Below are 13,986 nucleotides of genomic sequence, written 5' to 3' on the forward strand. Positions count from 1 at the left end.
TTCGCTGTTAGACAGCACAAAAAGCCTTGCTGTAAAACTTACCAAAAGGCAGAATACTGTCTGAGCGGGACATGTGCGTTAATTGCGTCAAATAATTTAACGTGATTAATTTAAAAAATTATTTACCGCACGTTAGCGCGATATATATATATTTTTAAAATTTATTATTATTAAATAAAAATGCACGTTGATACGACGCACATAAAGGCAACTTCCAATTTTTAAAAAAATCGTTAGAAAGTTGTATGGACTTACAATCCGCTAGCTTGTTGTTTCCTGTTGTCTTCCGTAATACACCTGGGTGACGGCGCGTCAAGTGTTCATTCATAGCCGAAGTGCTACCGTGGTATGCGAGCTCAGCTTAGCAAAAAGAGTACACACAGTAGTGGCACCCTCCATATTTTCTTGAAATACAGTGCCTTGCAAAAGTATTCGCCCCCCTTGAATCTTGCATCCTTTCGCCACATTTCAGGCTTCAAACATAAAGATATGAAATTTAATTTTTTTGTCAAGAATCAACAACAAGTGGGACACAATCGTGAAGTGGAACAACATTTATTGGATAATTGAAACTTTTTAACAAATAAAAAACTGAAAAGTGGGGCGTGCAATATTTTTCGGCCCCTTTACTTTCAGTGCAGCAAACTCACTCCAGAATTTCAGTGAGGATCTCTGAATGATCCAATGTTGTCCTAAATGACCGATGATGATAAATAGAATCCACCCGTGTGTGATCAAGTCTCCGTATAAATGCACCTGCTCTGTGATAGTCTCAGGGTTCTGTTTAAAGTGCAGAGAGCATTATGAACACACCAGGCAGGTCCGAGATACTGTTGTGGAGAAGTTTAAAGCCGGATTTGGATACAAAAAGATTTCCCAAGCTTTAAACATCTCAAGGACCACTGTGCACGCCATCATATTGAAATGGAAGGAGCATCAGACCACTGCAAATCTACCAAGACCCGGCCGTCCTTCCAAACTTTCTTCTCAAACAAGGAGAAAACTGATCAGAGATGCAGCCAAGAGGCCCATGATCACTCTGGATGAACTGCAGAGATCTACAGCTGAGGTGGGAGAGTCTGTTCATAGGACAACAATCAGTCGTACACTGCACAAATCTGGCCTTTATGGAAGAGTGGCAAGAAGAAAGCCATTTCTCAAAGTTATCCATAAAAAGTCTGGTTTAAAGTTTGCCACAAGCCACCTGGGAGACACACCAAACATGTGGAAGAAGGTGCTCTGGTCAGATGAAACCAAAATGGAACTTTTTGGCCACAATGCAAAATGATATGTTTGGCGTAAAAGCAACACAGCTCATCACCCTGAACACACCATCCCCACTGTCAAACATGGTGGTGGCAGCATCATGCTTTTCTTCAGCAGGGACAGGGAAGATGGTTAAAATTGACGGGAAGATGGATGCAGCCAAATACAGGAACATTCTGGAAGAAAACCTGTTGGTATCTGCACAAGACCCGTCCCATCTCTCACTGTCAGCCAGCAATAATTCTGCTTCCATCTTGAGGACGGCAGACGCTTTGAAGGTGACGTGAATTGTCGGGAAACTAGCCTACCTGAATGCAGCCCCTCGAGAGATGCGATGGAAGTGATTGTGATTGGCTGAGGGTTAGAGTCATGTGTCGTGGTAAGCCAATCAGAGCCGGTGATTTCACAAGCAAACCGGAACAGCGCGTGCGGCAAACACACACAGGCAAAACAGATGCACAGGGTCGGGATGGCAAAGCATTCAGAAGAAAAATTGTCCTTTAAGAGGTGGAGATATAGACACTATTTCAAGTTTGTCGAAAATAAAGGAAAGAACCTGCATGTAATGTGTAATTGATGTCCCGGGGCAAAGCTTTTGTCGACATCTGTGGTAAGCAATTCAAATCTGCGGAAGCACCTAACAAGTTACCGACCTGTCTGTTCTTCTCTATTCTACTTACTCGAATACTGCTCAGAAAATTTCAAATTCTTTGACATCCAAAAAGTTTTTTTAGAGTAACGGAAATAGTTACTTTCCCTGGTCACTAGTCATTTTTACTATAGAGTAATTCAGTTACTAACTCAGTTACTTTTTGGAAGAAGTAGTGAGTAATGTAACTAATTACTTTTTTTAAAGTAATGTGCCCAACACTGGTGATTGGGCACACACCTGACTTAAATTGTGTGGTAAAAATTGGTTTCAATTGCTCTATAAGTGTCCTTAGGCAGAGGGTTCACTTATTTTTTTCTCCCTTCTGTCATTGTTTGCATGTTATCCTCATTAAAATATGAAAACCTTTAAATGTTAGGGTGGTTTTAGTTAAAGCAGACACTGTATTTTCATCTGTGTGATTTTGACAAAGATCAGATCACATTTGATGGGGATTTCATGCAGAAATCTGACAAATTCCAAAATGTTCAGATTAGGGCTGTCAAACGATTAAATTTTTTAATAAGAGTTAATTACAGCTTAAAAATTAATTAATCGCAATTAATCGCAATTCAAACCATCTATAAAATATGCCATATTTTTCTGTAAATTATTGTTGGAATGGAAAGATAAGACACAAGATGGATATATACATTCAACATACGGTACATAAGTACTGTATTTGTTTATTATAACAATAAATCAGCAAGATGGCATTAACATTATTAACATTCTGTTAAAGCGATCCATGGATAGAAAGACTTGAAAAATGTTAGTACAAGTTATAGAAATTTTATATTAAAACCCCTATTAATGTTTTCGTTTTGATAAAATTTGTAAAATTTTCAATCAAAAAATAAACTAATAACCCGCCATTGTTGATGTCAATAATTACTTGTACAATGCTCATGGTTGCTGAAACCTATAAAATCCGTCGCACCCAAGCGCCAGGAGAGGGCGGCAAAACTCCATAAAATACAACAAGTGAGCGTTTCACTGTACTGTCAATTAAATCTGTCTGAGCGGGGCATCTGCGTTAATTGCGTCAAATTTTTTTTTAAAAATTAATTAACGCCCGTTAACGCGATCATTTTGACAGCCCTAGTTCAGATCATTTTTCATACCACTGTAGTCTAAAGTTTGCTAAAACACCAGTACAGGCCTCGTGTTCTCTCGTTAGCGTCAACAAGCACTAGCTAGCGCAGCATGAGAAAGCTTGTTATGATCTTCAATTCTGATTGTGACGTCACAAACAGAATGCTGGAGGGGAAAGTGGGCGTTCCTTTGATGCAAATCTTTTTGGGTGGAATAACGACAGCCAGAATAGAGTGTCAAATGCCATTAAAATGACATGTGTGCAGTCATTTTTTTTCATAGCACCTTTTTGTGCTGAATAACGCTGAGATTTGGCCAACAAAAGCGGTTTATCGGCACGGACGGGGAAGGAGGATTTGCTCCCGCCTCGACCTTAATACCTGACGAAAGAACCCCCGATTTCGCATTCCGGAGCGGCCACGGAGTTCTTAGAAAAAGCTTTTTTTGGGGGGTGGCGGGCTAATCCTCGCCCATAAAAGCGCCACCGGGGGCTTGCGCGCACGTACGCACACGCGAGTCCTAGCCAGCATGTTCCTCTACCAGCTCCTCAGCTTCTTCTTCGCCGGCGGCGGCGAAAAGAAGGAAGAGCCCTCCTCGGGGTACGAGGCCTCCCGCTTCAAGAGGGGCGACCTCCTGGAGGTCCCCCGGACGCTCTTTACGCACTTCGGCATCTACTTGGGCGAGGGGCGGGTGGCCCACCTGATCCCGGACATTCTGCCGGCGCTCACCCGCGACCGGGCGGCGGTGGGCGAGGCGGTGACCAACCGGCGGCTGATTCTGGGCGTGGTGGCCAAGGTGGCCAGCGTGCGGGTGGACTCGCTGAGGGACTTCGCCTACGGGTCGCCGGTGCTCGTCAACCGCACGGACGACGTGTGCAAGCAGCCGCCGCTGGACGGCGAGCGGGTGGCCGAGCGGGCCGAGAAGCTGCTGGGCGCCGTGGCCTACAGTCTGCTCTGGTACAACTGCGAGCACTACGTCATGTACTGCAGATACGGCATGGCCATCAGCTACCAGACCTACCAGGTGAACGGGTCTTTATTTTATTTTTTTATTTTTTTTGCCACGTCTACCAAAATTCTGCAAAAATATCCCCATTCATTCCCAAAATGACTCAATATCAACAGGGAATACCTTTAAAAAGCCCCAAAACCTACAGGAATTGACTCAAAAATGCCCTCAAATCCCAGCAAAAACCATGAAAAACCACAAAAATCAGAGAACCAAAAAAAAAAATATAGTTGATAAACCTTGCCAAAATAAAAGTGATAAAAGGTTAAAAAAAAAAAAAGATTTTTTTTTTTCATCTTAAGAAAACAGTGGGGAAAAAATCACAACGGACCTACTGAGTGGGGGTTGTTGTGGTCTTGTTTTTTTTTTTTTTTTTTGTCCAAAACACATGCTTCTACCCAAATATCTCCATTGATGCCCAAAATGACTCAATATCAACAGAAAGTGCCTTTAAAAAGCTCCAAAATCATCAGGAAGTGACTCAGATATCAACCACAAAAAATCTAAAAAATTTGCAAACCACAAAAACGTAAAAAAAAAATAAAATAAAAAATAACGTAAAAAAAAAAACAAAAAAAACATCAAAAATGAAAATCAGACGATTGAGGTACACATAAGCAGGATTGTTTTTGTTTGTTTGTCTGTTTTTGTTTTTATGCCAAAAAATGTATGCTTCCTCCAAAATTTGACAAAAAATATCCCTGTTCATTTCCAAAATGACTCAATATCAACAGGAAATACCTTTAAAAAGCCCCAAAACCTACAGGAATTGACTCAAAAATGCCCTCAAATCCCAGCAAAAAACATGAAAAACCACAAAAAATAGTTGATAAACCTTGCCAAAATAAAAGTAATAAAAGGTAAAAAAAAAATTTTTTAATCTTAAGAAAACAGTGAAAAAAATCACAACAGACCTACTGAGTAGGGGTTGTTGTGGTCTTGATTTTTTTTTTTTTTTTTTTGTCAAAAACACATGCTTCTACCCAAATATCTCCATTGATGCCCAAAATGACTCATTATCAACAAAGCCACAAAATCAATAGGAAGTGACTCAGATATGCCCTCAAATCCTAGCAAAAACTACAGAAAAAAAATATCAGAAAACCGCAAAAAATAATTGAAAAACCTGAAAATTGTCCCAAAAAGTGTGATTTAATTTTTTTTTTTTTTTTTTTTTTTTTTTTTTTTTAATCCTGAGAACACTGAAAGAAATCAGACCATATTTATCAGTCCTACCAGGTGAGTGGAGCAGTCATGGGTTTTTTTTGTGCCAAATACGCCCAAATTTGACAAAAATATCCCAATTGATACCCAAAATGACTCAATATCAACAGGAAGTGCCCTGAAAGAGCCCCAAAATCTACATCAAGTGATTCAGAAATGCCATCAAAAACCACAAAAAAAGTCAAAAAAACGTTAAAAAAAACCCATCATCAAAAATGAAAATCAGACGATTGAGGTACACATAAGCAGGATTGTTTTTGTTTGGTTGTCTGTTTTTGTTTATATGCCAAAAAAATGTATGCTTCTTCCAAAATTTGACAAAAAATATTCCTGTTCATTTCCAAAATGATTCCATATCAACAGGAAGTACCTTAAAAAAGCCCACAAACCTACAGGAATTGATTGAGGAATGCTCTCAAAAATCATGAAAAATCGGAAAACCAGGAAAATAGTTGATAAACCTTCAAAATGCTAAAATAAAGGTGATATAATGTAAAAATAAATCAGAAGAAAACAGTGAAAAAAATCACAACAGATCTACTGAGTGGGGCAGTTGTGTTTTTTTGGGTCAAAAACACATGCTTCTACCCAAATTTGAAAGAATATACCCCCATTGATTCCCAAAATGACTCAGTGAATTAGGAAGTGACTCAGAAATGCACTCAAATCCCAGCAAAAACCTAAAAAAAAATCTAAAATATCGGAAAACCACAAAAAATTGTCGAAAAACTTGGAAATTGCAATAAAGTTAAGAAAAAAACGAGAACCGGGACCGGGAAAAAATCTGACCATTGAGGTACGGGCGAACAGGACTTTTTTTTTTTTTTGCAAAAAAATATATGCTTCTACAAAAATTTGACAAAAATATCCCCATTCATTTCCAACATGACTAAATTTCAACAGGAAGTACCCCAAAAAGCCCCCAAATCTACAGGAAGTGACTCAGAAATGCCCTCAAATCCAAGCAAAAACCAAAAAAATTTTTTAAAAATTGGAAAACCACAAAAAATGATCGAAAAAAAATTGCCCCAAAATAGTGCAATAAAAGGTTTACGAAAAATCCTGAGAAAACAGTGAAAAAAAAATCAGACTGTCAAGGTACAGGCGATCAAGACTTGTTGTCTTGATTTTTTTTTTTTTTTTTTTGCCAAAAACACATGCTTCTACCAAAATTTGACAAAAAATATTTCCATTCATTTCCAAAATGACTCAATTTCAACAGGAAATGCCCCAAAAAGTTCTTCAGGAAGTGACTCAGAAATGCCCTCAAATTCCAGCAAAAACCACAAAAAAGAAATCTCAAAATTCAGAAACAGCAAAAAAAATAGAAAAAAATGCCCCAAAAAAGTGCAATAAAAGGGGGGGGAAACCCTGAGAAAACAGCGGGAAAATAATCAGACCTTCGAGGTACAGGCGAGCAGGACTGTAATAGTTTTTATTTTTATTTATTTATTTTTTTGGGGGGGGGTCAAAAAAACTTATGCTACAACCAAAATTTGACAAAAAAATATTCCCATTCATTTCCAAAATGACTCAATTTCAACAGGAAATGCCCCAAAAAGCCCAAAGTTCTACAGGAAGTGACTCAGAAATGCCCTCAAATTCCAGCAAAAAAACACCAACAAAAAAAAAAAATCTCAAATTTCACAAACATCAAAAAATAATAGAAAGAAATGCCCCCAAAAAAGTGCAATTAAAGGGGGGTAAGGGTGGTGGGGGGGGGAATCAGACCTTCGAGGTACAGGCGAACAGGACTGTTATAGTCTTGATTTTTATTTATTTTATATTTTCCTGGGAGGGGGGGGGGGGGGGTTAAAAAAAACTTATGCTATAACCAAAATTTTAACAAAGAATATCCCCATTAATTCCCAAAATGACTCAAAATCAATAGCAAGCGCCCTGAAAATGACCCAAAATCTACAGGAATTGACTAAAAAATACCTCAAAAATCAATGTAAAAATACAAATCTCAATAACTTTTATTTCTCCCGAATACATTCTTTCGTGATAATGTATTTATTAATGACTATTTTTTTGAGGGGTGAAAACTTGGCTTTGATTAATTTTTTGTTTTCTGATGGCAGTTCTGCACGACAGTGCGCAAGATCGTGTGCAGCCGCACCAGCTCATACCTGACGGCCTTGTGCGGGGCGGCCTTCCTGCTTTTCCTGGGCTGCGCTACTCCCGCCCCCCTTTTGGCCACGCTTTTGCTGTCCTTCACCATCTGGATGGCCGCCTAAACTCTTTCTTCCTACTTTAAAACATGGAGGAGGAAACCACCTTCACTAGCAATGTGACAATATAACCAAATGCTGATACAGTATATGGCCATATACCAAAAGGGTTCTTTTCAAAAGGTGTCATGTCACTGTTTAAAAAATCTTCATTCATTGGCACTGAAACCAGAGCACTAACCTGGTTTTGGGAGCACTTCCTGTTGATTTTGGGGCATTTACAGGTCACTTACTGTTCATTTTGTGTCACTTCCTATTCATTTTGAGATATTCTCAGCTCACTTTAGTTGTAGTAACCCAAATTCAACAGGAAGTAACTCAAATATGCCCCAAAATCAACCGAAAGGGACCCGAACATGCCCCAAATTCAACAGGAAGTGAATCGTAAATGCCCCAAAATCAACAGGAAGTGACCCAAACATTCACCCAAAATCAATAGGAAGTGACCCAGACATGCCCAAAATAAATAAGAAGTGACTTAGCCAAGCCCCAAAATCAACAGGGAGTGTCCTGAACATGCCCCAAATTCAACAGGAAGTGACACGAACATGCCTCAAATCATAAGGCAGTGACTGTATATGCCCCAAAATCACCAGGAAGTGGTCCATATTTGCCCCAAAATAAACAGGAAATGAGCTGAACATGCCCCAAATTCCACAGGAAGTGGCCCGGACATGCCCTAGAATCAACAGGAAGTGGCCCCGACATTCCCCAAATTCAACAGGAAATGTCCTGAACATGCCTCAGATCAACAGGCAGTGACTATATAAGCCCCAAAATCACCAGGAAGTGGTCCATATTTGCCCCAAAATAAGCAGGAAATGAGCCAAACATGCCCCAAATTCAACAGGAAGTGACCCGAACATGCCTCAAATCAATAGGCAGTGACTAGACATGCCCCAAAATCAACAGGAAGTGGCCCGGACATGCTCTAAAATCAACAGGAAGTGGCTCGGACATGCCCAAAAATCAACAGGAAGTGACCCAGGCATGCCCAAAATCAATAAGAAGTGACTTAGACAAGCCCCAAAATCAACAGGGAGTGTCCTGAACATGCCCCAAATTCAACAGGAAGTGACCCGAACATGCCTCAAATCAATAGGCAGTGACTATACATGCCCCAAATTCAACAGGAAGTGGTCCATATTTGCCCCAAAATTAACAGGAAGTGGCCCGGACATGCCCAAAAATCAACAGGAAATGTCCTGAACATGCCCCAAATTCAACAGGAAGTGGCCCGGACATGCCCAAAAATCAATAGGCAGTGACTATACATGCCCAAAAATGAACAGGAAGTGACCCAGAAATGCCCCAAAATCAACAGGAAGTGACCTGTAAATGCCCCCAAATCAATAGGAAGTGACCTGTGAATGCCCCAAATCCAACAGGAAGTGGCCCAGACATGCCCAAAAATCAACAGGAAATGTCCATCAACAGAAAGCGGCCCGGACGTGCCCAAAAATCACCAGGAAGTGACCCAGAAATGTCCCAAAATCAACAGGAAGTGATCTGTAAATGCCCCAAAATCAATAGGAAGTGACCTGTGAATGCCCCAAAATAAACAGGAAGTGATCCATAAATGCCCTAAAATCAACAGGAAGTGACCTGAACACTCCCCTAAAATCAATAGGAAGTGATCTGTAAATGCCTCAAAATGAACAGGAAGTAACTCAGACATGTCCCAAATCAACAGGAAGTGACCTGTTAATGCCCCGAATCCAAAAGGAAGTGCCCCAGAATGCCCTACAATCAATAGGAAGTGACCTAGGAATGCCCCAAAATCAGCAGGAAGTGACCTGAACATTTGCCTAAAATCAATAAGAATTGACCCAGACACGCCCCAAAATTCCACAGGAAGTGAACCGGACAATCCTCAATATCAACAGGAAGTGACTTGAACATGCCTCCAAATCATTAGGCAGTGACTCAGATGTACGTCAAATCAACAGGAAGTGACCCAGAAGTGCCCTAAAATCAACAAGAAATGACCTACACATGCACCAAATCCAACAGGAAGTGGCCCGGACATGCCCTAAAATGAACAGGAAGTGACCCAGAAAAGCTCCAAAATCAACAGGAAGTCATCTGTAAATGCCCCAAAATCAATAGGAAGTGGTCCGTGTTTACGCCAAATTAAACAGGAAATGACCCAGAAATGCTCCAAAATTAACAGGAAGTGACCCAAAATAAAGTGGTGACCTTTCCGGGTCACTTCCTGTTGATTTTGTGTTACATTCGGATGCTTTTGAGGCACTCCCTGGTCCCTTCCTGCACATTTTGGCTCACTTCCTATAGATTTCTGGTCGCTTCCTATTCATTTTGGTGCATTAGCATGTCACTTCCTGTTGATTTTGGGTCACTTGTCGTACATTTTGGAGCATTCCTGGGTCACTTCCTGTAGATTTACTGCCAGTCCTCCCAGTTCAGACGTATACCCGTGACATCTGTCATCGTCAACAACTTTTGTTAATTTCATAAAAAAACAACAACCTTCATTTGTCATGTATCATGATTCAAATACACTGGATTTTTTTATTCATATTTCGTGACGTTTAATTGACTATACTCTGTTGATACAGATTTTTTTTTTTTAAATAAACAACATTTGTTTTCATTAATATTGCAATATTGTAATCGGAAGGTCAACATTTTTCTACTTTAACCTGTATTTTTCCATAGAATATGGATGTATATTGTGTCTCTACATCAATTCATATTTTGTATTAAAATTATTGAATTTCTACAAGGTATAATGAATGTACTGTATATTTTTAATTTACTTTTTTTTTTTTCAATAACTTTTGGTTGATTATATATTTACATTACTATTATTATTATTTTCTATTTGTATGCACGTGTCCGTGTCTTAATTTGGGATATTTACATAGCGTTATGATACATTTGAATATTGCCGAGTTGCGCTATATGCAGCGGCCTGCAGAGGGCGTCACACACCACTCATTTATCTCAGTCTGAAACCTTCCCTATTTATCCATTAACTTGATATTTTTGTTGTTAACTGTTACTGAAAAGCAGTGGCGGAAGAAGGAATCACTTATTATATACACTAGTATATATTTTTTACCTAAGTAAAAGTACAGATACATGGGCAAAAAATGACTTAAATAAAAGTACAAGTATCTAAAAAAATATTCAAGTAAAAGTACAAAAGTACTTGATGAAAAATTTAATTGAAAAGTTTTTCTCCCGATGCAAAATGTCAGAGCTGTCAACAGACTTGCAGGGGCCTGGGGACAAGAGACCATTATAGGCCCCCCCCCACGCCACCCCTGCTACTACTTTTAATGCTTTGCAAGCAATGACAGTGTAAATTTTCAAATTATTTGAGATGTACATTTAAATTTAACAGACTGTAATGTCATGTGACACAATATAAACAAACAATTTCCATCTATTGTCCACGTAGGCTACAATACAATACAACTGAAAGTGCTATGCCTGCCTGCTAAGCAACAAAACAGTATAACTAAACATCCTTTGCCTGATTGAAGACCCGCCCTGTTTGATTTGGGGATATTTTGGGCACACTCCCTATTAATTGAGAGACATTTCGGAGACAATTTCTGTTACAGGTCACTTTCTATTGATATCAGGACACTTCCTGTTGATTTGGGCACATTTGGGCACACTTCCTGTTGATACCAGGTCACTTTCTGTTGATTCATGGACATTTGGGGGACACCTGCTGGTGATATCAGGTCACTTCCTGTTGATTTGGTGATATTTCGGGGGGAATTCCTGTTGATATGTCACTTCCTGTTGATAACAGATCACTTCCTGTTGATTTGGGGACATTTCTGGGACACTTCCTGTTGATATCGGGTCACTTCCAATTGATTTGGTGACATTTCCGGGACACTTCCTGGTGATTAGGTCACGCAGGTTTTTATGCTATTGAAAATGAATAGGAAATTTGGACATGCATGGCCGTCAATGGCATTGACTTACATACAGAGGTATGAAAAAATATCTGAACCTTTTGAAACTTCTCACATTTCTGCATAAAATCACCATCAATGTGATCTCATATTTGTCAAAATCACACAGATGTCAAAACAGTGTCTACTTTTACTAAAACCACCCAAACATTTATCGTTTTTCATATTTTAATGAGGATAGCATGCAAACAATGACAGAAGGGGGAAAAATAAGTAAGTGAACCCTCTGCCTATGGAGACTTAAAGAGCAATTGAAACCAATTTTACCCAACATTTTAAGTCAGGTATGTGCCCAATCACTGATGAGTGGTTTAAAGCTGCCCTGCCCACTATAAAACACACACCTGGTAAGAAATGTCTTGATGAGAAGCATTGTCTGATGTGCATCACGGCTCAGTCAAAAGAGCTGTCTGAAGACCTGAATTGTTGATTTGTTTAAAGCTGGGAAATGATACAAAACCACCTCTAAAAGTCTGGATCATCATCAATCGACAGTCAGAGAAGTTGTCTACAAATGGAGAGAGTTTTGGACTGTTCCTTCTCTCCCAAGGAGTGGCCGTCCACCAAAGATGATGCCAAGAGTTCAGTGCAGAATACTCAGAGAGGTAAAAAAAAAAGAACCCTAGAGTGTCTGCTAAAGACTTACAGAAATCACTGGCACAGTCCAATATCTCTCATCAGCTATATGTCAAACTATGGCCAAGAATGGTGTACAAAACATTGTTGTTCATTTAATGTTCGCAAAAAGGCCTTGGACACTCCACAGACGTTTTGGCAAAATATTTTTTGGACTGATGAAACCAAAGTTGAATTGTTTGAGAGTAACACACAACGTCATGTGTGGAGGAAAAATGGAACAGCTCACCAACATCAACACATCATCCCCACCGTGAAGCATGGTGGAGGGATCATCATAATTTGGGGCTGTTTTGCTGCCTCAGGGCCTGGACAACTTGCAATCATTAATGGAAGATGATGTCAAAGGTTTTGCAGGAAAACCTGAGGCCGTCTGTCAGACAGTTGGAGCTAACAAGAGGATGCATGCCACAACAAGACCATGATCCAAAACACAGAACTTCTACAGAAATCATTTCAGAAGAACAAAATACACATTCTGGAGTGGGCAAGTCAAAGTCCAGACTTGAACCCCATTGAGATGTTGTAGCATGACCTAAAGACAGTGTTGAAATTCGTCTCCCCTGTCAAGCCGCACGGAAACAGCGACAGCCAAAACAAGTGCCGATCGGGAAGGCGGAACTTCGCGCGTTCTCTTCTTATTTTAACCCTTTGTACTGACTCCATGTTTCAAAAGTTTGAAGAAGACTCACCGGTTGACAATTTATTCGTCGACAATGGTCAAAAACAAGGCAAAAACAGACGACGGAGGGAACAATGCTGAATCCAAAGCTAGGCTACATAGCAAATATTTCCGAGCAGCAAAATCTGTCTTATCTCAGTGTCCAGTGTTTTTTTTAAGTCCGTGGGCTGGCCAAAGGTGTGTCCGGGCATTGCTTTGGGATCATCCCTCTCTGGTTTAGGTTCGTGCGTGGATGGGATGTGGTTGGGACAGCGACCGACGCTGGTCTTGACGTCACAAGCGCCCGCTATCAACTTTGTTATTCGGGCTGGCTCTACTTGTTTTAGGACAAAGAGCGCTTTGTCCTTGCAGAACTGATTTGCAAGTTTTGGTGCGTCAATCTTGCTCGTGACGCATATGTTGGGCTTCTATGATAAGACGTCGTTGTGTATCTATGCTGCTTTTCATTAAACTATGGTGTGCTATTTATTTTATATTGGGTGCAGTCCTACAGTAAATATGAGAAATGATACTATTCCCTGGTTAATTATATTGCGTGTGTTCGAGTAATGCAAACAGTTAGACGGTGCCTACGAGAAATGGTACCATTTTTCCTTTTCCCCCTCAGGAGCCCCGATAAGGTGATTAACTTTACTGTGTCAAGGGCACTGAGTGAAGTTTGCCTAAACTATAGTTAGATGAATGTGTTAGACTAATGCAAACAATAAATTGGTGTGTGTGAGAACGGTACCTTTTCCCTTCAACAGCCATTTATGCCAGACATCCCAGGAATCTGACTGAACTACAGCAGTTTTGTAGGGAAGAATAGGCTAGGATTAGTCCTGATCGATGTGCCAGACCGATCTGCAGCTATAGGAAGCGTCTGGTTCAAGTTATTGCTGCCAAGGGAGGGCACAAAATATTAAATGTGATGGTTCACTTAGTTATTTGCCTCCCTTCTGTCATTGTTAGCATACTATCCTCGTTAAAATATGAAAACCTATAAATGTTTGGGTAGTTTTAGTTAAAGCAGACACTGTTTTTCATCTGTGGGATTTTGACAAAGATCAGATCACATTTGATGGTGATTTTATGCAGAAATGTGAGAAATTCCAAAAGGTTCAGATACTTTTTCATACCACTGCACAGTATGCGTCAATGGAATGCAAGTATAGTGGCATCAGTAGAATCGACATACATGGCCGTCAATGGCATTTGTGTACATGGGCGTCAATGCAATGTAAATGCCATTGA

The 13,986-nt window shown here is 40.0% G+C and overlaps 1 protein-coding gene across 1 annotated transcript; it reads left to right on the plus strand.

The window, feature by feature from the left end:
* The first annotated feature begins 3,525 nt into the window (after positions 1-3,525).
* On the plus strand, positions 3,526-9,258 carry LOC130919907 (lecithin retinol acyltransferase). The gene is made up of 2 exons (XM_057842538.1): positions 3,526-4,033; positions 7,327-9,258. The coding sequence occupies exons 1-2, from the start codon at positions 3,539-3,541 to the stop codon at positions 7,480-7,482; spliced, it is 651 nt and encodes a 216-aa protein (XP_057698521.1). The 5' UTR covers positions 3,526-3,538; the 3' UTR covers positions 7,483-9,258.
* The last annotated feature ends 4,728 nt before the right edge of the window (positions 9,259-13,986 follow it).

Source organism: Corythoichthys intestinalis, chromosome 8 (assembly GCF_030265065.1).
Source record: "Corythoichthys intestinalis isolate RoL2023-P3 chromosome 8, ASM3026506v1, whole genome shotgun sequence".
Lineage (NCBI taxonomy): Eukaryota > Metazoa > Chordata > Actinopteri > Syngnathiformes > Syngnathidae > Corythoichthys > Corythoichthys intestinalis.